This window comes from Balaenoptera acutorostrata, chromosome 8 (genome assembly GCF_949987535.1).
Source record: "Balaenoptera acutorostrata chromosome 8, mBalAcu1.1, whole genome shotgun sequence".
NCBI classification, from domain to species: domain Eukaryota; kingdom Metazoa; phylum Chordata; class Mammalia; order Artiodactyla; family Balaenopteridae; genus Balaenoptera; species Balaenoptera acutorostrata.
The window spans coordinates 54,782,748-54,806,513 of record NC_080071.1 but is presented as its reverse complement, the minus strand read 5'-3'; the positions used below and the strand labels follow the sequence as shown (position 1 = coordinate 54,806,513).

Below are 23,766 nucleotides of genomic sequence, written 5' to 3'. Positions count from 1 at the left end.
TAAATTGTTTGAGAATCTTAATATTGGTCTAAAATTATCTCTAATTTCCTTTTACTCAGAGATAAAAATATTTCATTTTTGTTTGTCTTCTGATAGTTATTATTCGTAATAATTATTATTTAATAATACCAAACATATGTTATAACTAAGTTTATGCTATAACTACTATGGTATATACTATGAAATAGCCACAATAATCAGGATCATCTGTCTTTTATAAAATTTTTAATGCATCAGAATTTATTATAGCAAAATAAATAACTAGCAAAAAAATAAGCACAGAAACAAAAATCTGACTAGAATATAGCTTTGTTACAGGAACCAAACTGAAATCAGTCTCTGTCTCTCTGTCTCTCTCTCTCAAAAATACGTGTAAGATCACACATGCCGGTGCACAGAGTTTTTTCTTTTCCTTCTACTTCTGTCAAGATAATTTTCCCATGTTATTAAATACTCTTCTGAAATATAATTTTTAGTAGCTGTACAATATACCTTTTAATGAAGGCACCATAATTTTCTTTATTATTTTCTTTCTGTAAGACTTGCAAGTAGTGTCCAGCTTTTGTATTATAAATAACACTGCAATAAATATAAATGTCCACATTTGATTATTTCCTTTGGCTGAATCCCAAAATTCGGACACAGGTGTTCATTTCTTTCAGACTCCTGATATAAATACCTTTCCTGTAAGGTTATTCAAATGTACAATTCCATCAGAGGAGCGTGACTATCTTACAACACTGTGCCGCACATCAACATTGAAAATACTCTTTTATACTGTAACAGATTATTAAAATATATTTTAATTGACATTTTAATCAAATGTTTTAAATACTTGATATTTAAGTATTTAGAAATATTTAAATATTTAAAATATTTATTTAAAAATAAATATATTTTTATAGGCATTTAAAGAAAATGAACTTGAATTTCTAGTATGATTGACCCTTATAATTTTCCTTTCAATCTTCCTATCTACAAGAGGAAGTTTGTCTTAAAGTGCAGAAATTATTTAATTCTAGAGAGAACAAATTTGAGTCACCCTATATTAATTGTACCGTTACATGAGAGAAATTAAATGCCAAGTGTGAAAAGACCATCTATTAGCATAAAAATGGGGACAGGAATTGTATGATTATTTTGAATTTTCAAAGAATTCAACTGTATCTAAGCAACTAGTTTCAAGGCCCTCTCTACCAAGCCTTTTTCAGAGTTCTCAATTAGAAATAAAATATATCAATTTGTTGTAATTCTTTTTATGGGAATGCTGGCAGGGGATAAAATAGTTTAAGAAATAGGGAGGTAAGGAAGAAACTAGAGCGGGGATGATCTACAGCTTAGGATATCAGTCTGGAAATAACCAAGATATGGTCATACTGATAGATTTTTTTTTTTTCTAGGCACATTAAGAAACACCAATGTAATTTTGTTTAATCATAAACTATGCTAATTTTCCCTTTAGATACTTTATCCTTTAGATAATTTAGGTCATTAATCTATGTAAGTCATTAGCTTACTATAAATGTTTTCAGCTAACTGTTTATTTCTATTATAACTATTATAACCTGTGTAATAAAAATATTTTTAAAACTTTTGTATCAGTGGTAGTTTACCCCTCGAGATAATTAGTGAAAATACTTAAAGTGCTATATACATGTTAAGAATTATTATGGGGCTTCCCTGGTGGCTCAGTGGTTGAGAATCTGCCTGCTAATGCAGGGGACACGGGTTCGAGCCCTGGTCTGGGAAGATCCCACATGCCACGGAGCAGCTGGGCCCGTGAGCCACAACTACTGAGCCTGCGCGTCTGGAGCCTGTGCCCCGTAACGGGAGGGGCCGCGATAGTGAAAGGCCCACGCACCGCGATGAAGAGCGGTCCCCGCACCGCGATGAAGAGTGGCCCCCACTTGCCGCAACTAGAGAAAGCCCTCGCACGAACCGAAGACCCAACACAGCCAAAAATAAATAAATAAATTAATTAATTAAAAAAAAAAAAAAAGAGACACCTGGTTTATATTAAAAAAAAAAAGAATTATTATGAATACAGATCACACATGTTAGCACTTACTAGGAAGTTGTTAGCTGCAAATATTGTGATTATTCATATTTCTGTGTCTTGTCTATGTGGTAAATAAAAATGTAGTTTATCAAGTTTTGTGATTTCTCTGGCTTTTAAGGATTTATGAGCAGAGTAGCACACTACTAAACTTAATGTTAATTTAATAAAGGAGCTATTAACTTTAGTCTGTTCATTTAATATATAATATAGAACATTTGGAAGTGTTTATGGAATAAAGAAATCCAGTTTTACCCCAAGAAATGCTTTATAGTTAGAAATAGTCCAAAAACTGTTAAATGTAATAGATTAATATACTGTGCGTTGACTTTTTTCCAAAAGGAAGATTAAGTTTTTTAAAAAATCAGTCAACAGTAAAAATGCAGTTCTACTGAGATGTTTCTACATTGTGTAGCTCTCAAATTGGTGCCCCCAGTTAATAAGGATCCTTGATTTGTTTGGGGAATAATTGACCAGAAAGCATATTAGAAGAGCACACATCTAAATGGTTTATAATAGGTTTCCCCAAGAGCATTTTTTCTTAAAGGATAATGCATTTTTATTTATTTACTTTTCTTTCTGTTGACCCTTAGGCTTCAAACTCTCAAGGATCACTTCACTTATTCCCTTTATGTTAACGTCTGCCGATCCCTCTTTGAAAAGGATAAACTACTCTTTTCCTTTTGTCTAACTGTAAATCTGATGATACATGAGCGTTCGGTCAGTATTGTTTTAATTTGTAGGGAAAAAAATATTACCGTGAATTCATTAATTTATGAACTTGTGTGGGAATATATATAAAAGGATTGTAAATAGTTAATTATAGTTACGGCATCACAACTAGATTGAATTTCACAGAGGTGAAAAATAAGTTAAGCAGAGTTCATTATATAACTATTACTACTTAAATTTTTGTACGTTTTAGTTTAAAATAGTTTCTATCAGAATCTAAGTATGCATATAAATTAACTAAATATATTGATATATGTACTTCAAGTAATAGTATAAATGGCAATGTTTTTAGAAACTTTTGCAAGTTCATCAAATCTAACCATTGGGCTTAATGATACCATTCATTAATTTTTGCTGTGTTTCAAATCTATTAAAATATAGGAAGCACTTTAAGACTGGAAGAGAGGTGTATAAATTCACTATTTTATATTATGTGTTTAAGATTTATTGATTTCATATGGCAATGTATTAGTTGAATTCTGAAGGAGTAGAAGCTTTATTTTTGCATTTCTTGCAAAAATTTCATAGCAGTACCTCATTATGTTTTATGGAAAATAATTGAAAACATAGCAGATTGATTGCCTTTCAACAATTTTTAGAGCCAATAAAACTCTAAGAAGTCATTTAGGAAAGCATATATTCAAAAAGAATAAATTCAGATTTCCATGTTTAGATCAGTAATTCTGGAGGAAAATTATCAAAAATACCTATCTAAACTGGAACTATTTTGAAAACTGGTTATAATGGATACACTGGTTTCTTATGAATAAATACTGAGCTATACCAGTAACTGTAGAATTTTATGGGGACCATACCTGAAGCTTGAAAATCAAATAGTCAATTCTTTTAAAATAGTTGTAAGTTTACTATGTATATGATGAACTCATTTCTGACTCTTCATGCTACTTTGTTTTCCAAAGATTAATAAAGCTGAGTGGAGATTTCTGCTAACTGGTGGCATTGGACTGGATAATCCTCATGCCAACCCTTGTACGTGGCTTCCTCAAAAATCTTGGGACGAAATATGTCGACTAGATGAGTTGCCTGCCTTCAAAACCATTCGTAGGGAGTTTATGCACTTAAAGGATGGGTGGAAAAACGTATATGATAGTTTGGTATGTTTTTAACCCTCTTGCTTATTTCAGAGTTTTTAAATGGAGAAAATAATGTCAAACAATTTATTCTTTTCTTTGAGTAAAAACAAGATTTAAGTAAGCTTTAAACTGGTCAAATATTAAAACCAGTGTTTCGATTAAACTATCCCCACCTTCAAAATTGGTGGTTCTGTTTGCACTTGTATTCAAATTCCTTGAAATATATAGAGATGCAAAAAAGCTGCATGGTCCTTTAAAAGTACTCTTTTTGAATTTCCATGCCAGGTTTTTTATTTATTATCAACTTGTACTTTGGCAATCATAATGGCATATGAGTTAAAATTTTATAAAACAGTTATTGTTTAGATTTTCTGAATACAGGACACAAACTAATAAATATTTTTGTCATTTGATGAAAGGGAAAAGCTAATAGTTCTCAAATAATTTTCATGAGACCCTATCTTGCTAATTGGAGATAGCTAACATATACCATGATGCTCAGTTTCCCTTCTAGAATATGTAGGAATTGTTGCCTTCCCTCACTTTTCTTTTAGCACAAGGGCTAATATTTTGCTGATTCCCAGTTAATTTTTTCTATTGTTTCTTCTCTCTGGACATTCTGCTTTCCTTGGGTTTAATATGCAACAGTTCTGTTGCAGGGGAGGGTGTAGGGGGAAAAGAGCCAGATGCGTGGAGAACACTTTTTCTTTGGTGACCTGTTTGTTGTATTATACATGATAGTGAGATTGTGTCTACACCTGAATTTAAATATTTTGGACGGGATCTCTTTTGGATCGCTCCTAGTTAGTAACAAAACTACATTTCCCAGAGGCAAATATGTTTTTGTGTATAGTTGATTCTAATTTAAATAGAAATTTTCCTATGATGAAGCATGGAGAATTCTGATCTGAGATACCACATAGCCTTCCTAAATGTTTCAAAGGTGCAGGTGTCTTTTTTTCCATGTTTACTCCTCCTCCTGGAATCTTGATACCTTTCTTCTTGCATATTTTTAATAGCACTCTTTTGGCTTCTTTGATATACACATTCTCAAATATCCCTTTCTAAAAAAAATACCAAAAATTCTTCAAAATAAGAAATAACACACATCCTTCTTACTTCGTTTGCAATAAATGTTTTTTTTTATAAATAGATAATGAGAGTAGTTGGTAGGTTTTTAAAATGCCTTTGGAGAAATAACGGGGAAAATCTAATGCACATTTATTTTTTTAATAACAGGGATCATTTTGTGCTATTGATTAATATTCATATTACATTAACTTGCTTAATTCATGTCTTAGTTTTGTTGTTTTTAGTGGCATTTAAAATCTTCTTTTTATATCTTATTTCATAACTTTGCCCCAACCTAATAAAATTTACATTAGCATTCTTGATTTCAGTCATTATATGTTGTCTGTAAAACTCGATTTAAAAGTCAAAATACTGTTTTTGTTTTCTTTTTTTTCTTTTAAATAGTCTTCCAAATAGCATTGAGTTATATCCACTGTCATTTTAGGAACCACATCATGAGATTTTTCCTGATGATTGGGAAAATAAAGCGAGTGAGTTTCAAAGGATGCTTATCATTCGTTGCCTGAGACCGGACAAGGTAAATGTGGTCTTTGAAAGCAGCTCAGTGAGTCCAGTCCCTCCTCTCTCCACAGTCCGGCCAAACACGTGTTTCCTTATGTAATCGTGGGTCATGGGGGACGTAAAGGAGCCTGGGGGAAATAACCTCACTTCCTTCTAATGCAGCCATCTTTCAAAAAGTGTATATTTATAAAAACCACACTAAATTAGTAACTCACCAGATTATATTTTATAGTTTTATTTATGTTATGATTCTTCCTTTTATTATACGCTTCCCCAATTCCTCACAGTCTACTTCCTTTACATGCAGTAATCTCATTTTTATTCTTGCTGTTTCGATGACATTAGTCAATTTGGTTTACATGAAGCTGATTTACTAGACTTTCTGGCTCCTCAAATGCTATCCTGTACATGGTTTTTTGTTGGCTTTTGGAAAGCTAGTAGAATATTAAGACATTCATCACTGCTAACTACAAAGGAAAATGTCAATATCATTAATTTTCATTTCTTTAAATAATAAATTATATAACCAATGAATCAGCTGACCTGTCATATCAACAAATTACAGTACTCATTGACATCCTCATTTGTATTATTAACTTCCATTTAAAAAAACAACTGTTCACTTAAGTGTAAAGACCCATACCCACAGAGATATCTACATACTCTGAGAAAATGTAGACATTAGGAGTGTTGGAAAAATAAATTGAACAAAATATTCTAGTTGTCCACTGTTACTGCTTGAGTAAAAATATACATAATTATTTCAAAATTTACTGTATTCAGAACTTGAGTTGCTAAGGAATATAATACAATACTTCCATTCTAACAACAACAGAAAAAGCAGAGCTTAGATTGTGAAAGCAGTGTATTTTTTTTTTTAAGTTTTTCTGCACATCAGTGATAATATAGGGTAGCAGCATTCTTTCCTCTGTAAGCCATGGTCTGTTTGATGAACACATGTCATTCTTGCTTGACTTGGCAGTGTGGCCTTAGCCAGGGCCAAAGTATCCGTTAGGCACAGGGCCTAGGGACCATGATACTCTTAGGGGTTCATGAAAATGTTTTAATGTCTTTTAAAATGAGAAAATAAATCAGTCTGTATTATATTTGTAATTATACCAAAATAGTTGTAAAATACAATTTTTTATATTTATTTATGGAAGAAGGGACCCATGAAGTGCCAAGGGCCCCTGAACATCATAATGCTGCCCAGCTCTTAGATGCTGGAAGTACCTCCCGTTGCTGAGGATCATTATTAAACTGATGAAACATCTCCCCCTTGGTGGCCCTTTTAAAAATGAATTTTCACTGGAACTTTAGCGTTAAGCGTCAGAAGTTTTCACTTCAACTATTAATTATGGAAGAATATGAAATGCTTCAGACTCTTGCCTAATACGGCTTCTTTCTTTAAAACCTTTCATTAAAATTTTCAAAGGTTTTTACTTTGTTTTCTAAGCTAAAGGCTGTTCTGCTAAATGACTCTGCATGTACCGTTGACCTTCTGTCCTCAATATTTGATAAACAAAGAAGTTTCTGTTCATGTTTTATATTGTTTAATTAGGAGTGATTAATGAGCCGTTTCCTAATTGCAGCAGTTACATCTATAAATATCTTTTCCCCAGTTTGTTTTTAAAAATTGGACATTTTAATCTGAAAATATGTTGAGCTACCAAATAGATCCAGTATTACTTTCCATAGTCACTCTCTTTTTAAAGTGTATTTGAGGGAACTGGGGAATTAGATATTCAAGCTGAGGAATTTTTGTTTGTATCTTTTTGTTTGTTTTTAAATCAACTGAGGTTAAACTTAAGGTTTCATACTTCTCTTGCCTACTCTGCACAATACTTCAGCACCTTGTCTTGTAACTTTTTCTTATATGTTTCCATATCTCGTCTAGAGTTTTTTTTGGATTGGTGGATGAGTGTAGACATTAACGCTACTCACCAGTATTTCTGGTTGTCCTCTCCTGAGTACACTCGAGGTGGGGGCATTGTGGCCATAAACCTTGCTTTGGCCAGCAAAATGTGAGCAGAAGTGTTAGGGCAGAAGCATCTCACTACCAGTGTGAGATTCTGCAGGGCACTCCCCCCTGCCACCAAAACTGTGGAATCACATGTTGATATTTAAGTGCCATAAATAGGCTGCAGTGCTGAGCCAGCACAGGGAGAGTTTGTTGCCTGGACACCCAGATGACTTTGCTGGGACAAGAAATAAGCTTTTGTTGTGTTAAACCACTGAGATCTGGAAATCGTTTGCTACTACAGCATAATTCAATTTATCCTAAGTGATTAACTAGTTACCATTATCTATACTATCACACCCGTAATCCTTAATATAGAAATAATGATTAGTATGCTCTTATATTACTAGCAACCTCAAACCCTTCAATCTTGCTGTTGCCAGGTACTTTAATTTCTAGTGGTAAATCGTTGACGTTAGAATCTATGTATTTAAAATTAATATATGACTATTATGCTTTTAAAGGAATGATTTTCCAAAGCAAAATGGTATTAGCATGCCAGAGAAAGGAACAGTGCTATATGAGGCTAATAATTGGGCTAGTACTACATAGATTTTATTTCTTTGCCATCTATAAGTCATGAGATATATATCTCCCCTAGGAAAATCAGCAATTGTTTGATCTCTAGTTTACAGTATATGTTATTTGTCAGCACAATTTTTTCTGTCTCCTTTCTACTGCTCTCCCTTCAAAACCAACTCCATCCCATGGTAAGAAGCCACAGATGCCAGGTTATCTAATGCTCTAGTTTGGAAAAATGTAAAAGATGCTCACTAAATCACCAGTAGGAGAAATGAGATGGGTTTGCGCCTTCCATAGAATTTAATAGTTTAAAGAACCAAAACAGCCAAGACAGTTTTGAAGAGGAAGAAGAAGATGTGGTAATGATAAGGTGTGGAGACTTATTTATGCAATAACAAGACTTTTAAAATAAAACTAGTGTAATGTTGGCATGGAAGTGGGCAAGTACTGTATGTCAATGTAACAGTTCAGAGTGCTCAAGAAACGATCCACATACAATGAGAACTTGGTGTTATTATAAATTGGCATTATATTGATTCATCAATATATTGTGCTAGATAATTTTGTATGAAAAAAATCAACTTAATTCTATATCTAGGACTCTTCTTGGAGTTTCAGACTCATACTCAAACAATGTATCCCAAACTGAACTGATTGTAACTTGTCAAACTATTCCTTTTGTATTCTGTGTATCACTAGCAAAGAAATTTGAAAGCCAGTATTTATTCTTCTGCCTCCTAAATTTATCTCGCACATCCAAGCAATAAAATATTTTGTAGAGTTTAAAAAAAAAAAGAATTTAATAGTTTATAGTGTTTTATTGACAAAAGCATATCAGATGGATAAATACTGAGGTGTGGAATGTTTTGAGCCCATTTACAAAATGAAGAGCTTCTGGCCACAGTTCTCTCCTTCTCACAGTAAACAAAAAGCAAATTAATCAGCTTTCAATAAGAAACTTGTCAAATATAAGTTAATATGTTTCTCTGACCTCAGATAAATCCTATAGGAACTTGCAAGACACAGAAAAACATACATAGGTGACCACAAACTTCTCTTCTGCCTTTGGGAAGATGGCTGCCTAAATGAGTCTATAATTTTTGTCACTGACAGATTTCATTTTATAAACCTGATGCTGGCATAATCAGATTGCAGAAGCAAACCCAATTCCATCACCTTCCAAACTGAATAGCTTGCACAGCTTCATTTACTTCAGGAGTTACTGTTCAGTCTTGGGAGCAAGCAGGTCTTATTCAGTTTTAACATTTAAAATGAAACAATGAAACGTGTGCCCACCCTCACACAGGCACCCCTAACTGGGTTCTCTGGCGCTAACAGAAGAATCAGTTTCCACCAGCCATGTTTGCATGAGTGCAGTGGACGCTGCCAGCCTGAAACACTCACAGAAGGGAGGCCGTTTAGAACTCAAAGCTTCCTAAAAGTAAAACCATGCACTTAAAAGCCATGTGCTTTCATTGTGTTTGTAAAATTATAATTTAGTGAAGAAGTTAGCCTTGAGAGGAGAGAGGTTATTAAAAAACCATTTTGTTTTCCTTTGTTAATTATTGTTGTTGTTTTTAATCTAGTGAGAAAAGACCTCCACAGGGAAAGAATAATAGGGAAAAGGGCAAGGACAAGGCCTGAGACAGGCAGTTAGGATATTTTTAGTTTTCTGCCATAAGCTTGATATCTGTGCCCATTCAAAATATCTGAAACATGAAATAACTTATCAAGAAATGAAACTTGATGTATAGATGAATTTATTATTCTGTAATTTTTGTTTAGAATTACCGTAATTAGAATCCCACCTTCACAAAAGAGAGCATCCTAATTTATTCATTCATTTGTTCAGTAGATATTTATTGCACAGGAACAATATATGAGTAATCTTGTTAGGTAGATCCATGCCAACCTGGCACTTATACATGTGTTATTACCCTTCTATACCTTTCCATAGTTTTTAATTATTTTTAAATGACATACAGTTGATTTACAATATTGTGTTAATTTCTGGTGTACAGCAAAGTGATTCAGTTATATATATATTCTTTTCTCTTTTTTTTGCTGTTTAATAATAATCCAGCTTTACTTTTCTTAAATATTTTTATATATTTTTGACAACAAATCATATTTGTGTGTTTTCTCTGGTTTTATTTTTATTTTTATTTTTTTAACATCTTTATTGAAGTATAATTGCTTTACAATGGTGTGTTAGTTTCTGCTTTATAACAAAGTGAATCAGTTATACATATACATATGTTCCCATATCTCTTCCCTCTTGCGTCTCCCTCCCTCCCACCCTCCCTATCCCACCCCTCTAGGTGGTCACAAACCACCGAGCTGATCTCCCTGTGCTATGCAACTGCTTCTCACTATCTATTTTATGTTTGGTAGTGTATATATGTCCATGCCACTCTCTCACTTTGTCACAGCTTACCCTTCCCCCTCCCCATATCCTCAAGTCCATTCTCTAGTAGGTCTGTGTCTTTATTCCTGTCTTACCCATAGGTTCTTCATGACCTTTTTTTTTTTTTTCTTAGATTCTATATATATGTGTTAGCATATGGTATTTGTTTTTCTCTTTCTGACTTACTTCACTCTGTATGACAGACTCTAGGTCCATCCACCTCACTACAAATAACTCAATTTCATTTCTTTTTATGGCTGAGTAATATTCCATTGTATATATGTGCCACATCTTCTTTATCCATTCATCTGTCGATGGACACTTAGGTTGCTTCCATGTCCTGGCTATTGTAAATAGAGCTGCAATGAACCTGTCAATGGACACTTAGGTTGCTTCCATGTCCTGGCTATTGTAAATAGAGCTGCAATGAACATTTTGGTACATGACTCTTTTTTTCTCAGGGTATATGCCCAGTAGTGGGATTGCTGGGTCGTATGGTATATTCTTTTTCAGATTCTTTTCCATTATGGTTTATTACAGGGTATTCAATGTAGTTCCCTGTGCTATACAGTAGGACTTTGTTGTTTGTCTATTTTTTATATAGTAGTGTGTATCTGCTAATCCCAAACTCCTAATTTATCCCTCCCCCACCTCCTTTCCCCTTTGGTAACCATAAGTTTGTTTTGTGTGTCTGTGAGTCTGTTTCTGTTTTGTAGACAGGTTCATTTGTGCCATATTTTAGATGCCACATATAAGTGATATCATACGATATTTGTCTTTCTCTTTCTGACTTACTTCACTTAGTATGACAACCTCTGGGTTCATCCATGTTGCTGCAGATGGCATTATTTCATTCTTTTTTATGGCTGAGTAGTATTTCATTGTGTATATATACCACATCTTCTTTATCCCCTCATCTGTCGATGGATATTTAGGTTGGTTCCCCGTCTTGGCTATTTATACCTTTCCATATTTGAATGAATCTGTTGTGGAGGGATTAAAAAATTTAAGTACAGATATTTCTTCACTGTTTCTCAGCTCCAGACCCTCACACCCTCAGTCAGTCTCTCTCTCTTACTCTTTCTCTTTCTCTCCCCCTCCCTCCCTCCCTCCATCTCTCTCTCTCACACACACACACACACACACACACACACACACACACACATCCATACCAGGATTGACACTGTTTTTAAAGTATTGTGACAAGTCAATGAGTTTTACTTACAAACCTTGTGTGGATAGAGGTTCTGGAGAATGCACTATTAAAATTTGGAAATGTTTGTAACTTTCTCCAGAGGAGACCACCTTTTTGAGATTCTTGGTATCTGCAGATTGCTCCTGCAATTCGCTTTAAGTTCAGAAAAGTTGTGGGGTGGTGGAATTGCTGCCCTAATTTGGAGTGTTGTGTGTACACACAATTCCATCCTCGGATATAAGTAAGTGTTCAGTCAGAGTGGTTCTGAAGCTTTCAAAAAATTCTTTGTGCCCTTGTCACTTCATTACTTCTCTTCCTGGGATGTTTACATAATTTGTTAAGCTAGATACAGGGATACTGGTTCATTAAACGTACCTTTATTACTTGCTTGGCTCACACCTAAGCCATCACCCAGAGATGAGTGGTGTAGACCCTTCATCAGAAAGAAGAAATGATGTACCCGAGGCTGTACATAGCCATACTGCTTTCTATAAGTCTACTCCCACAGCAGTGCCTGAAAGGGACCCCCAAGCCCCAAAGTTCTGCTCTTTCTCAAACACGCTCCCAGAAAATGCACGGGCGTATTATCAGAAGGTTTACATGATGTAGTTTTGCCTGTTTCTTGGGAGTATGGCTTCTCTTTCACAGTGCTTTCCTTTTCTTTCTTTTTTTCAGCTGTATCGATCTTTCTTGGTGGTATAGGATTGTATAAATCACACTAGAATTTCTACTTCTGAGTTGTGGACTTTGGAACATAGTCAAGTTTTACTTAAAACTTAAGTAAAAAATTAAGGTTTTTTATATTCTTCATCTAGGATATGTTGAATACTCACTAAAAGGAAGAAAAATGCCTTTGAATTCTGGTGTCACTAACCACCCACCTTTTATTACTTAAATAATGTATAGTTTCTTTCTATCTGAAAGACAACTGTATAAAGTGATGCCTTTGACTCTTTACCAACATTTATAAATACCAAAGCGAATGTAAGGTCCTTTGTTATAAAACACCTTTGAATGTGAAGTTTTTAAGGTTTTAGGCAGATTTTCAATATTCCTTCAAACATGTTCTTGTCCCTTTCTAGATTATTCCAATGCTGCAAGAATTTATAAGCAACAGATTGGGACGTGCATTCATTGAACCACCCCCGTTTGACATATCCAAGGCATTTGCGGATAGTAACTGCTGCACACCACTGATTTTCGTGCTCTCTCCTGGAGCAGATCCCATGGCTGCCCTTCTAAAATTTGCTGATGACCAGGTACCTTAAAAGTCTATTTTTTTTTTCCTGCTGACCTGCTTGTGTCAGTAGCCCATGGACATTCAGACAGGGACTTCTCTTATACTGCTCCCGTAACTCAAGGCCTCTTCCAAAGTGGCATTCAGGTGGTAACTGCCCTAGAAATAGACCAGGGGGTCTGGTCTATATATCATATCTGGAAGCTGTAGATGATGCCATATCTGGAACCATATCTGGAAGACACCATATCTGGAAGCTGTAGATAAATCAGGATATAGGAGAAGTGAATTCTAGGCAGACATTCCCACAGAGTTCCTTAAATAAACTTGAATAGGAATTAGGGGCTAATGGGTTTTTTTCCTCTGAACTTTATGCAGTAACCAAATTAGTTAAGATATAATTATTCAGAGATCTGGAGGAAACTGGGGCAAGTTCATCTGTCTATTCATAGTTTTCTTTTCAGCTTTGAATTTTAGGAGTTGCTGCTTGATAGCCAGGCTCTTTCATCTCCTCCTCATATTAAAAGTCTTCTTAATTTTTTCCTGTCCCTTATCTCAACAAAGACTCTACAGAATTTTTCATTTATGACCATGACTGTTTCCTTCATGAATTGGCTTGCTTTTTATCTGTTTATTGGCTTCTTAATCAGTAAGAGGTTTCTAGGGCTGTATGTGCCCTAGAACCTTTGAGGGATGCTGCATGATTAAATTTTAATATATTTAATATTAACATTTCCTGTGATGATAATATTGATTCTTCTTTAAAATGTGATTTAAAATAACGTCTTCACTATTCTTGTACACAGGGATATGGAGGATCAAAACTTAGGTCTTTATCTCTTGGTCAAGGCCAAGGGCCCATAGCTATGAAGATGTTAGAAAAAGCTGTCAAAGAAGGAACATGGGTTGTTCTTCAGAATTGTCACCTTGCCACCTCTTGGATGCCAACCCTCGAGAAAGTTTGCGAGGTAAAAATGCAAGATTATTTTTATGAGATCATACTCCCCCAATATAATTAGTGATGTACATGCCGTCTAAGTAACTCCATTCCTGTCCTGTAATTTGAGGGTTGCAGGATAGTGGCTGGCATGGCTGGGTTATAGGGGAGATGGGCTCACATTGGGAACTAGAGGACAGCACATGGCCAGGCCTTGCCGAATGCCTCCTACTAGAGGCAAGGGCTCATCCTGTGGGTCAGAAATATCCTTAATCCAGAGGAGCAGCCTCAAAGATAGGAATAAACCACAGGGTAGACAGAAACCAATTTACTTTTTACAACAGTGGACCAAAAACAACAAAGAAGGCTTTTCAGGGGGAAATTAGTGTGGCCCCTCTAAACCAAAAGGCTTCAGGATGTAACTTTTCTTTAATTATACTTCTCACCCACTTAGCTAGTGACCCTGCCACAGAGGATGAATCTGAAACCAAAAGAGCACTCCTCCCACCCTCCTTGCAGTGGGTCACGGTACTTCCCTATTTTTGTGGGCAGAAATTCCAGGAAGAAAATCCCATGTAGCTCAACTGAATAAACAGAAAACCTGGCAATTGATTTCAACAAACATAGAGAAAAATGTGTCCACGTAACTACCCGTGACTCTAGCCCTCTCTTCAGAGTCCCTCGAGCTACTAAATTGATATAACTTGCACTATCCAGACATCCACCTGACACTTGAAGGAGCGGACTATATTTTCCTTTATGCCACTTGTCACCATTTTGTTTTGTCTGTATCTCCCACTAGAATGTAAGTGCTGTTTTATTCTCTGGTTTACGTCTAGCACCTTGAATAGTGCCTAGCTCACAGGAGATAATCAATAAATATTTCCTGAGCTGGTGAATGAACAAAGCCTTTCAATGGCTTCCCACTGCATGAAGACAAAGTTCATGCCCCCATCATGGCTTCTTCATTTGACTTTCGCCTGCCTCTCAGGTTTCATCTCTGGCCACTTCCCATCTTGACTTCTGTGCTCTAGCCATTTGACCTTCTTTCACTTTCATTGGGAGAGCACACTTTCTCAAGAATGTAGGTTTCCATGATAGATGTTATTTCTATCTGCAAAACTATTCTTTAATATTTTTTGCCTTACTAACATCTTCTCAAGCTTCAGGCCTTATATTAGAGACTTTGTATTTGTGCCTGTTTCCTCACGGTTCCTCTGTCTCTAGGCTGTTCTCATGACCTGTTGAATTGTATCATATACCCATTAGAGAGTCATCCAAGAGGGAAGAGCTGTCCCCAGTGGATGGTGAACTTGGCCAAAAGTCCCATGAGTTATGCTACCTAAGTCACTGGGCATAGGGCAGCCAGTAGGAGGAAAAATGGTACCTTCACCATTTATTAAAAAATGTAGGTGCCTTAGCATCCTTCCAATTCCCCTACCCACCCCTTCACCAGTTGAGTGCTCAAAAATTATTTTACTGATAAAGATTTGCAATTTAAAAAACATAGATACCACGGACATGGACAATTGGAGGAGTTAGCAGTAGGGAGGGGGGCAGAGCAGGAGAGAGGGAAAGACCCAGGATAATTATTCCAAGGCCCAATATAGCCTTCACGACAGTCATAGATGAGCGTTCTGTGATCCTCCGCAGTGCAGGCCTGACTCTCCCCATAAACAAGTAGCGCTAATAGTGATATGGTTTAGTGCTTCAGGATACACCAGTTCTTCTTGCCTTTCACAATGCTCTTTTTTTTTTTTTTCATCCCTACTTGGTTTAATATTGATTTATCTGAGTGTGCTGCTTATTCTCACAACCTGGCAAGAAGGCATCATTCTTAATCTGGCTCTGGGGCAGAGAAGTATTTCTAGAAATATTTCAGCAACATCAGTGAAGATACAAGATTTTTTGGAATGTCTTAGTCTTTATCGCGGCCAAATCTGAATTATGTAATGCCTTTGTAAACTTTACAGTCATGTGATTTAATTGTTAACAGGGAGAGTGACAGCAGCTCTGGGCCTTCCCAGCGAAGTATGTTGCTTCCCTGGCAGGATCAGATTTTAAGGCCTTTGCCTTAAACTGCAGCAATAAGCCCTATTTTGTAAAGATGCTTCCTCCCACTTCCAGCCCATCCCATGCACATATGATTGAGATTTTCCTTGCATTTTATGACCCTTTTGGATCTGGTTTCTTTTGTTGCAGGAGTTAAGTGCAGAAACAACACATCCAGATTTCCGTATTTGGCTGACAAGTTACCCATCTCCAAATTTCCCTGTGTCTGTACTGCAGAATGGAGTGAAAATGACCAATGAAGCACCGAAAGGTTTACGGGCTAATATCATTCGATCATACCTCATGGACCCGATCTCTGACCCCGAGTTCTTTGGCAGCTGCAAAAAGCATGTTAGTAATGGCTAAGTCTTGCTACCTCTGCCCCGTAAAGCAATTCAAGTGGCCCCCGGTGATTCTGGATGTGTGTGCTGAGTAAAACTGCAAATTAAATAGGCCTCCTGCACTGTTGGTTTTGATTACTGATTATTGACTGTACTGAAGTCAATTTTATTAATATTTTATTTTATTTTACCACCAGCCTCATTCCTGCACAGCTGAGATCTAGTGGAGTGTCGTTAATTATGCAGCTTTCTATTTAGAAAGTCAGCCGTAAGCCATTCCCAGGACAAATCTGCAAGGTTGGAGAATCTTGTTTCAGGATATTAACTGAGCCCTTTGCTATTTGGAGCCATATCTTTAAATTAACACATAAAAGTATTTCCTCCATATAACTGTAATGAGAGCCAAAAGGATTTTACTCCCTGATTGATGGGCTCATAAGGGTCTTTTTTTTTTTTTTAGCATCACCAGGCAAGCAGGGAAGCCACCCACTGCTTTCATGATTAGAATTCTGTGTGTGAATGTCTGTGACCTAAAATTGTTTCACAGTGTTTTGCCATAATTAAAAATGGAAGAGTTTCTTTTTAAGAGGGGTTATGAACCTTGGTAAGTTTTTGCTGTTAAAAAGCTCACACTCTTAAAAAAAAAAAAAAAAAAAAAAAAAAGCTCACACTCTTGATGTTGGGATATGTTTTAAGTACACATCAAAAGAAAATATTAAGAATAAAGAAGTACTTTCATTAAACAAAAGTCTGGGGTACTAAAAAAAAAAAAAAAGGGGACCTGTATTTAAAATTAAGTCAAACCTTATCCTAAGCATCCAAGACCTGCTGTATGACAAACTTTTGCATGATTTGGCCCAGAGAGAGCAGGTTACTCCCAGGTAGGTGGTGAGGGCATTTCTGCACCTGATGGCTGCACAGAAGCCCTTTTGCAAAAATTTACTCCCTTTCTTCCAGATCCAGAGGGCTTTCCAGCGGTAGTCACACAGATCGGAAGTCCAGGCGTTTATGAACCAAAATCCAAACCCAAACCCAAATCTCAAATGCCAAAGCACTACACCATAATCCTTCGGTTTTAACTTTTTATTTGGAAATAATTTTAAACTCACAGAAAAGTTGCAAATATAAAAGTAGTACAAAGAACAGCCCTATGCCCTTTACTTATATTTGTCTCCAGTTAACATGACCATCTGCAGGTAAGTTAGATATGTCACTGCCCTTTATTCCTAGTTAAATCCTTCAGTGTATATTTCTTAAGAATAGAGATATTATCTTATCCCATTACAGTTATTATTTTAGTAAATTTAGCAAGTATGCACTATTGTATCTAATCTACCCAAATTTGTGTTTGTGTCCCAAATTTGTCAATTGATGCAGTGATGTCCTTTAGAGCATTTTCCCTGTTCACCATGGGATGGTTCCAGGGTTTGTATCACATTTAGTCACCATGCCTCTTTGCCTCCTTTAATCTGGACCATTGCCTCAGCCTTTCTTTGTCTTTGATGGCACTGACATTTCTGAAGAATTCATCCCCCCTGCCCCGTTGTTTTTAATAGAACATTTCTCACTTTGGGCTTGCTTGATTATTTCCTCAAGATTAGGTTCAAGTTATGCGTTCTGAGCCACAATGCGACATGGGTGAAGTCATGTCCTCAGAGTATCATACTGGGAGGCGCACGGTGCCCATTTATCCCTCACTGATGTTACTAATTTTGATCCCCCAGACGAAGTGTGGTCTGATTTCTTCACTGTATAATAACTGCTTTGCCCCTTGCAACTAATGATCAGTCTGTGAGGAGACATTTTGGACCATGCAAATAGCCTGTTCCTCATCAAAATCTACCTGGGACACAGATTTAGTAGCCAGTGATGATTCTTGCTTGACCCACTTATTTCCGCTGGTGATTCCAACTCCAGCACTCCCTCCACATTTGACGCTTGGCATGCTATTGTCAGCAGCAATCCTCCCTTCCATTCCATTTATTTATCTTTTATTGGTGTGGACTCATGAATTCCTTGCATTTTTTCCAATGGTTTATAATTCATTACTATTCTTAAGTCTTTTGCTCAAGTTGTCCCAGAATTGGTCAGTGGGAGCTCCTTTTGTACTTGTTATAGGTCCCATTATTATTGTTGTTATTATTATTATTCCTCTTTCTGGCAAAAGCTGCTCCAGGCTTATCTGTATCCCAGTCCTGGAACCAGCCATTTTTCTGAAGAGCCCTGGTTCCTGTTTCATGGGGAGTGGTATTAGAGACCAAGATTTGGGTGCCAAACAAGTAGCATTTATTGTCTGTGGTTCGGGTCCCTTTAGAGAGAACTTGGAAATATATACATGTACTCACAAATACATATATGCAAATCTGTATACACACATATAGTACGTACAAACAAGTCCATGCACACACCTCATATACATGTTTTAGAAGTAACAAGTTCCTAGCAATACCTTCAATTTCAGTCCCTCTACCCAGGGTTCTTTCCTGCTTTTCCTCATTCCATATTTGCACATCATCAACACATTTACTGATTTGCTCAATTCTCTAATATATTGAAAAGAGTTGCAGAATTAGCACAGCATGTTTAACTTCGCTTCTCCCACCTTTGTGGTCAAACTTATGCTACTTTCCTCTTGTCTCACACTCTCCCTTTCAATTTTATTCCATGGGGGAAACTTTCCCCCCTGCCCTTGGATAAAACTTTGGGCAGTCTCATGGCTTTCCTGGTTAGTGTCAGGTAATAAAATGACCTATAGTCATTTAAAACTGCAAAGCCAGTCTTGATTCAGAAATCAGAAAGTGCAACACAATATATTAATCAATATTTCAACTTTTATTCAAAACATAGGTTTCAACTCTCTAGCACTTCGCCTCGGGCCTGTAGTTGGTGGGCTTCACGCCACTAGGGAAAGAGAATCAAGTTGTCATCTTTCCTTTCTTTAATTGAAGTATAGTTCATTTATAATACTGTGTTAGTTTCAGGTGTACAGCAAGGTGATTAAGTTATTTTTTTTCAGGTTATATTCCATTGTAGGGTATTACAAGATAATGAATATAATTCCTTGTGCTATATAGTAAATCCTCACTGCTTATCTATTTTCTGTTTAATAGTTTGTATCTGTTAATCCCACACTCCTAACTTGTCCCTTCCTCCCTCTCCCCTTTGGTAGCCATTAGTTTGTTTTCTATGTCTGTGAGTCTGTTTTTGTTTTGTATATAGATTCATTTGTTTTATTTTTTTTAGATTCCACGTGTAAGTGATATCATGTAGTATTTGTCTTTCTCTTATTTCACTAAGTAGAATATTCTCTAGGTCCATCCATGTTGCTGCAAATGGCAATATTTCATTCTTTTTTATGGCTGAGTAATATTCCATTGTATATATACACCATATCTTCTTAAACCAATCATATGTTGATGGATGCTTGGGTTGTTTCCCTGTCTTGGCTATTGTAACTAGGGCTGCTGTGAACATTGGGGTGCATGTATATTTTTGAATTAGAATTTTCATTTTCTTCTGGATATATACCCAGGAAGTAGAATTGCTTTATCATATGATAGCTCTATTTTTAGTTTTTTAAGGAACCTCTATACTGTTTTCTATAGTGGCTGCAACAATTTACATCTCCACCAACAGTGTACAAGGGTTCCCTTTTCTTCACACCGTCTCCAGCATTTGTTATTTGTTGTCTTTTTGATGATAGCCATTCTGAATGGTGTGAGGTGATAACAGCGCATTGTGGTTCTGATTTGCATTTCTCTAATAATTAGTGATGTTGAGCATCTTTTCATGTGTTGTTGGGCCACCTTTCTTTTTGTAACTCCTCCTGCACATGATAGCTGCTGATACTGAGTGCTCAGTTCAGGGCGTGTACAGGGGTGAGTCAGGAGGGGCAGAGGTTCCTCTTCTGGGCTGCTATTGCCTGGAGCTCTTTGGACTTGGCGGGGATTTAAAGCTGACTTTTTTGCCTCGTGAGGTCTCTCATGGGTTCTCCTTCGGCTCCCGTGCTGGACTTCTCTGTGACCCCATCACCCTTGGCAGTGCCTCCCCTTCAGCTGGCTGTTCCTGATTCCCCTCAGCTTTTGGTTCTCCAGGCTTCATTTCATACAGGCTCTTACTGTTGGGGTTCCTTACTCTGTGACACAAGTCCTCTTGAATAGGAAACCATTAAAATGACCGCTGGCTGACATACCTAGTCCAGCTCCCTGTCTGCTCCTTGGGATTCACGCCAGATTGGCCCACCATCTGAGGGAAGGCTACTGATTTCCCTCCCATAGTCCACAACCTGAGGCCATAGGCTGCTCTACACTTACAGGCATGAGTTTTGTACTGTCCCACTCCATCCCAGCTGCAGGACATGTGTATCAACTCCCCAAGGGGCCCCATTAGTTCCTTCTCAGTATCTTGCACCCCACACTCCCCTTTCCCTTGGAGGTGAGGACAAGGGGGCTCCCAGCACAGCAGCTCTTCTTTCCAAGGAGACCTCTTCACAAATCCTCTCTCAAACTCTATTTTGACCATTTTTATGTCCTCCTTGTGGAGGGTACAAGTGATTAATATATTGCATCGTACTTTCTGATTTCTGAATCAAGGCTGGCTTTGCAGTCGACAGTGACTATAGGACTTCTCTTACCTAAAAGCAACCAGAAAAGCCATGAGGCTGCCCAAAATTTCAACCCAGAAGTGCTTGTAGAGCTTCTTAATTGGTTTGAACTATCTCCTTTGAAATTTCTCCATGGTGATCTGGGACCAAACATTGGAATTCATACTCCTTGCCTCATGATGCTTAAGTTGAAACCCCCCAAATCCTCTAAGGTAATGTTAAATTAGACAGGCTTACTATACTTTCCAAAAACCTGGTGTATGTAGAAGCTATGTGTGTCAACTGAACATGTATACAAATAGGCATAGCCTAAATAGCTGGTAGAAACAGTTAATTCTGTTTTAGTTTTACTTTGACATGGATATATTGATAAGCAAAAGGAATTAATTACTTTCATTTTAAAATATGATAAGCATAATGCAATATTAGGGGAAGAAATAATGACGTTACACCATTTCTTCTCATTACAGGAGGAATTCAAGAAATTACTATATGGTCTCTGTTTCTTTCATGCTTTGGTACAAGAGAGACGGAAGTTTGGACCCCTGGGGTGGAATATTCCTTATGAGTTCAACGAGACTGACCTAAGGATCAGTGTACAGCAACTCCACATGTTCCTGAACCAGTATGAGGTACCATAAAAGTCACAGCAAGGACATTACCTGTTGTGCTGTTTATAACATTGTGTTTTCTGATTAATTTCTGCTTTTACAAAATGAATAGGAGGATAGTTCCCAAAAGCTTATTAAGTAGGACTTTATTATAACAGAATATTACAACTGCCATAGTAGGTAGTTAGGATGTCAGTTTGTCTATTAGGAACCTGTATTTTATCATTTATTTTGACACATAAACACCTATGGGAATCTAAAAAGTGATTGTTATTGTACTTATTTTGAAAAGGATTTGAGAAGACCATACATCGACCAGTCTCCAAAATGAAAAAAAAAAGCCAAAAAGCAGACTGATTTCCCTCTGTTCTGGAGCATGACTTTATTTTTAAGGAAATGTCACTGTAGTTTTATTCCAGAGTTTGGGCCGTTTGTCCCGATCAAACAAACTACTTAAGCCATTGGTGTTAACCTGAGGTATAGATTCTGGGAAGAAGTCCCACAGTGTAATGTCATCACATCAACCACATTTCATCCCCTGCAGTTCTCTCTCTCCCTCTCCCCACCCCTCTCTCCTTTCTCTCTCTCTCCCCATCGCTTGCGCATGTGCACGCACACGCATATATACTCTCTCTCTCTCTCTTTCTCTCTTTGCTGCTTATCTATCAGATGGATTTTAACACGTTTGAACTTTTGAAGAACTGCTTGGTAAATCAGTGCAAGTGTCCTACAAGGATATGGAACTTTTTCGAAAGCAAATCCTCTGAATTTTGATAGAATTTTGTTCAAAATTAGTTGGAAATCTTTTTTTTTTTTTTAGGAACTCCTTGATTTATTTATTTGTTTGTTTGTTTGTTTGTTTATGGCTGTGTTGGGTCTTCATTTCTGTGCGAGGGCTTTCTCTACTTGCGGCAAGCGGGGGCCACTCTTCATCGCAGTGCGCAGGCCTCTCACTATCGCGGCCTCTCTTGTTGCGGAGCACAGGCTCCAGACGCGCAGGCTCAGTAGTTGTGGCTCATGGGCCTAGTTGCTCCGCGGCATGTGGGATCTTCCCAGACCAGGGCTTGAACCCGTGTCCCCTGCATTGGCAGGCAGATTCTCAACCACTGCGCCACCAGGGAAGCCCAGTTGGAAATCTTTAAATCAGTCAATGGAGTATCAAAAAAACCTTTGGTTTTTGAAACTTTTAGTGAATTGTGATTTTTTTTTTAAAAGGTTTACAAACAGGAAGTCATTGAATCCTCTCTCTATAAAAGCAAAGGAAAAACAGAACAAAATAAATATTGAGAGCTCAAATGACATATCTAAACTTAGATGAAGAACATTTGTCTGGTCTTCTGTGTTTTTTGGACAAATTTGTATTCTGTACTAAAATGAAATGAGTTGAGAAGGCCTTTGATTTTGCAGCATTAAAATTTGGTGAAACATTCAAAAGAAGCATAGATTTGATGAATTTCTTTCTTGTAATAATATTTATTTTAAAAAGATACTAAGAATGGAGGCAAAAGCTATAATGAAACAGTGCATGTGGAAGTATTTGAGCTAAAATAATTACACTTTTGAATACAAACAAAAAGAATGAGGAGCTCCTTTAATTAGCAACTTGTTCATGAACCTGTAGAGTATATTCTAATTTAAAATATTACAGTATGTAGTGGAGTCAATTAAAAGTGTCAGCAATTTAAAATTTAGTAACCATAAAATGAAACTGCAAAACATTATAGACAATTTTACTTTAAAAATTAAAAAACAGTGAGACCATATTGAAAAGTGCATTCTTCAGGAAAATATCGGAGACGTTATTTGAGAGAGAGAGATGTCTAAGAAGTTAAAGTACATGAATATATACTAAGAAAAGTTATTCTGCTTAAACTCTTAATCATTATAAAATGTTTGCTTCAATTTCTTATTTTAAGTAATAATTTTATTTTAAAAGCAATGTTTGAATAAAACTACTTACAGGTCTGCCAATATAAAAATAGATTTATATATATATACTATATATATACTATTTTATTTTTATTTATATATATATACATATATATATATATATATATACTACTTTAAAATTCCATAATACTAATTATCTTTAGTGCCTATGTTCACTCTCAAAGTGTTACAGTTTGGACAGTAGTTTATTTGGTCACCCTAGCTTTTTAAAGATCTGAACACAAACAAGGAGGTAAGCAACTCGCTGGATGTGATTAGGGAATGTTCCACAGAGGAGCAGTTGCTTGGGACTCAAACAATGAATTGAATGTTTTCAGGTGGATGGTATAAAGAAGCAGCAATAAAAAAGTTAAAAAAAGTACCAATAGGTGAAAAGGTTTGGTTAAGTATAAGTGATTTGGAACATCCTTGTATGC

General features: G+C 36.5%; 1 protein-coding gene across 1 annotated transcript in view; it reads left to right on the top strand.

Moving 5' to 3' along the window:
- Positions 1-23,766, top strand: part of DNAH7 (dynein axonemal heavy chain 7) — a 249,393-nt gene that overhangs the window by 196,596 nt on the left and 29,031 nt on the right. Inside the window, exons 52-58 of the mRNA XM_057551036.1 lie at positions 2,650-2,776; positions 3,709-3,903; positions 5,399-5,491; positions 12,702-12,878; positions 13,663-13,824; positions 15,996-16,196; positions 21,260-21,421. Coding sequence (XP_057407019.1) covers positions 2,650-2,776; positions 3,709-3,903; positions 5,399-5,491; positions 12,702-12,878; positions 13,663-13,824; positions 15,996-16,196; positions 21,260-21,421 — 1,117 coding nt within the window. The remainder of the gene's footprint in view (positions 1-2,649; positions 2,777-3,708; positions 3,904-5,398; positions 5,492-12,701; positions 12,879-13,662; positions 13,825-15,995; positions 16,197-21,259; positions 21,422-23,766) is intronic.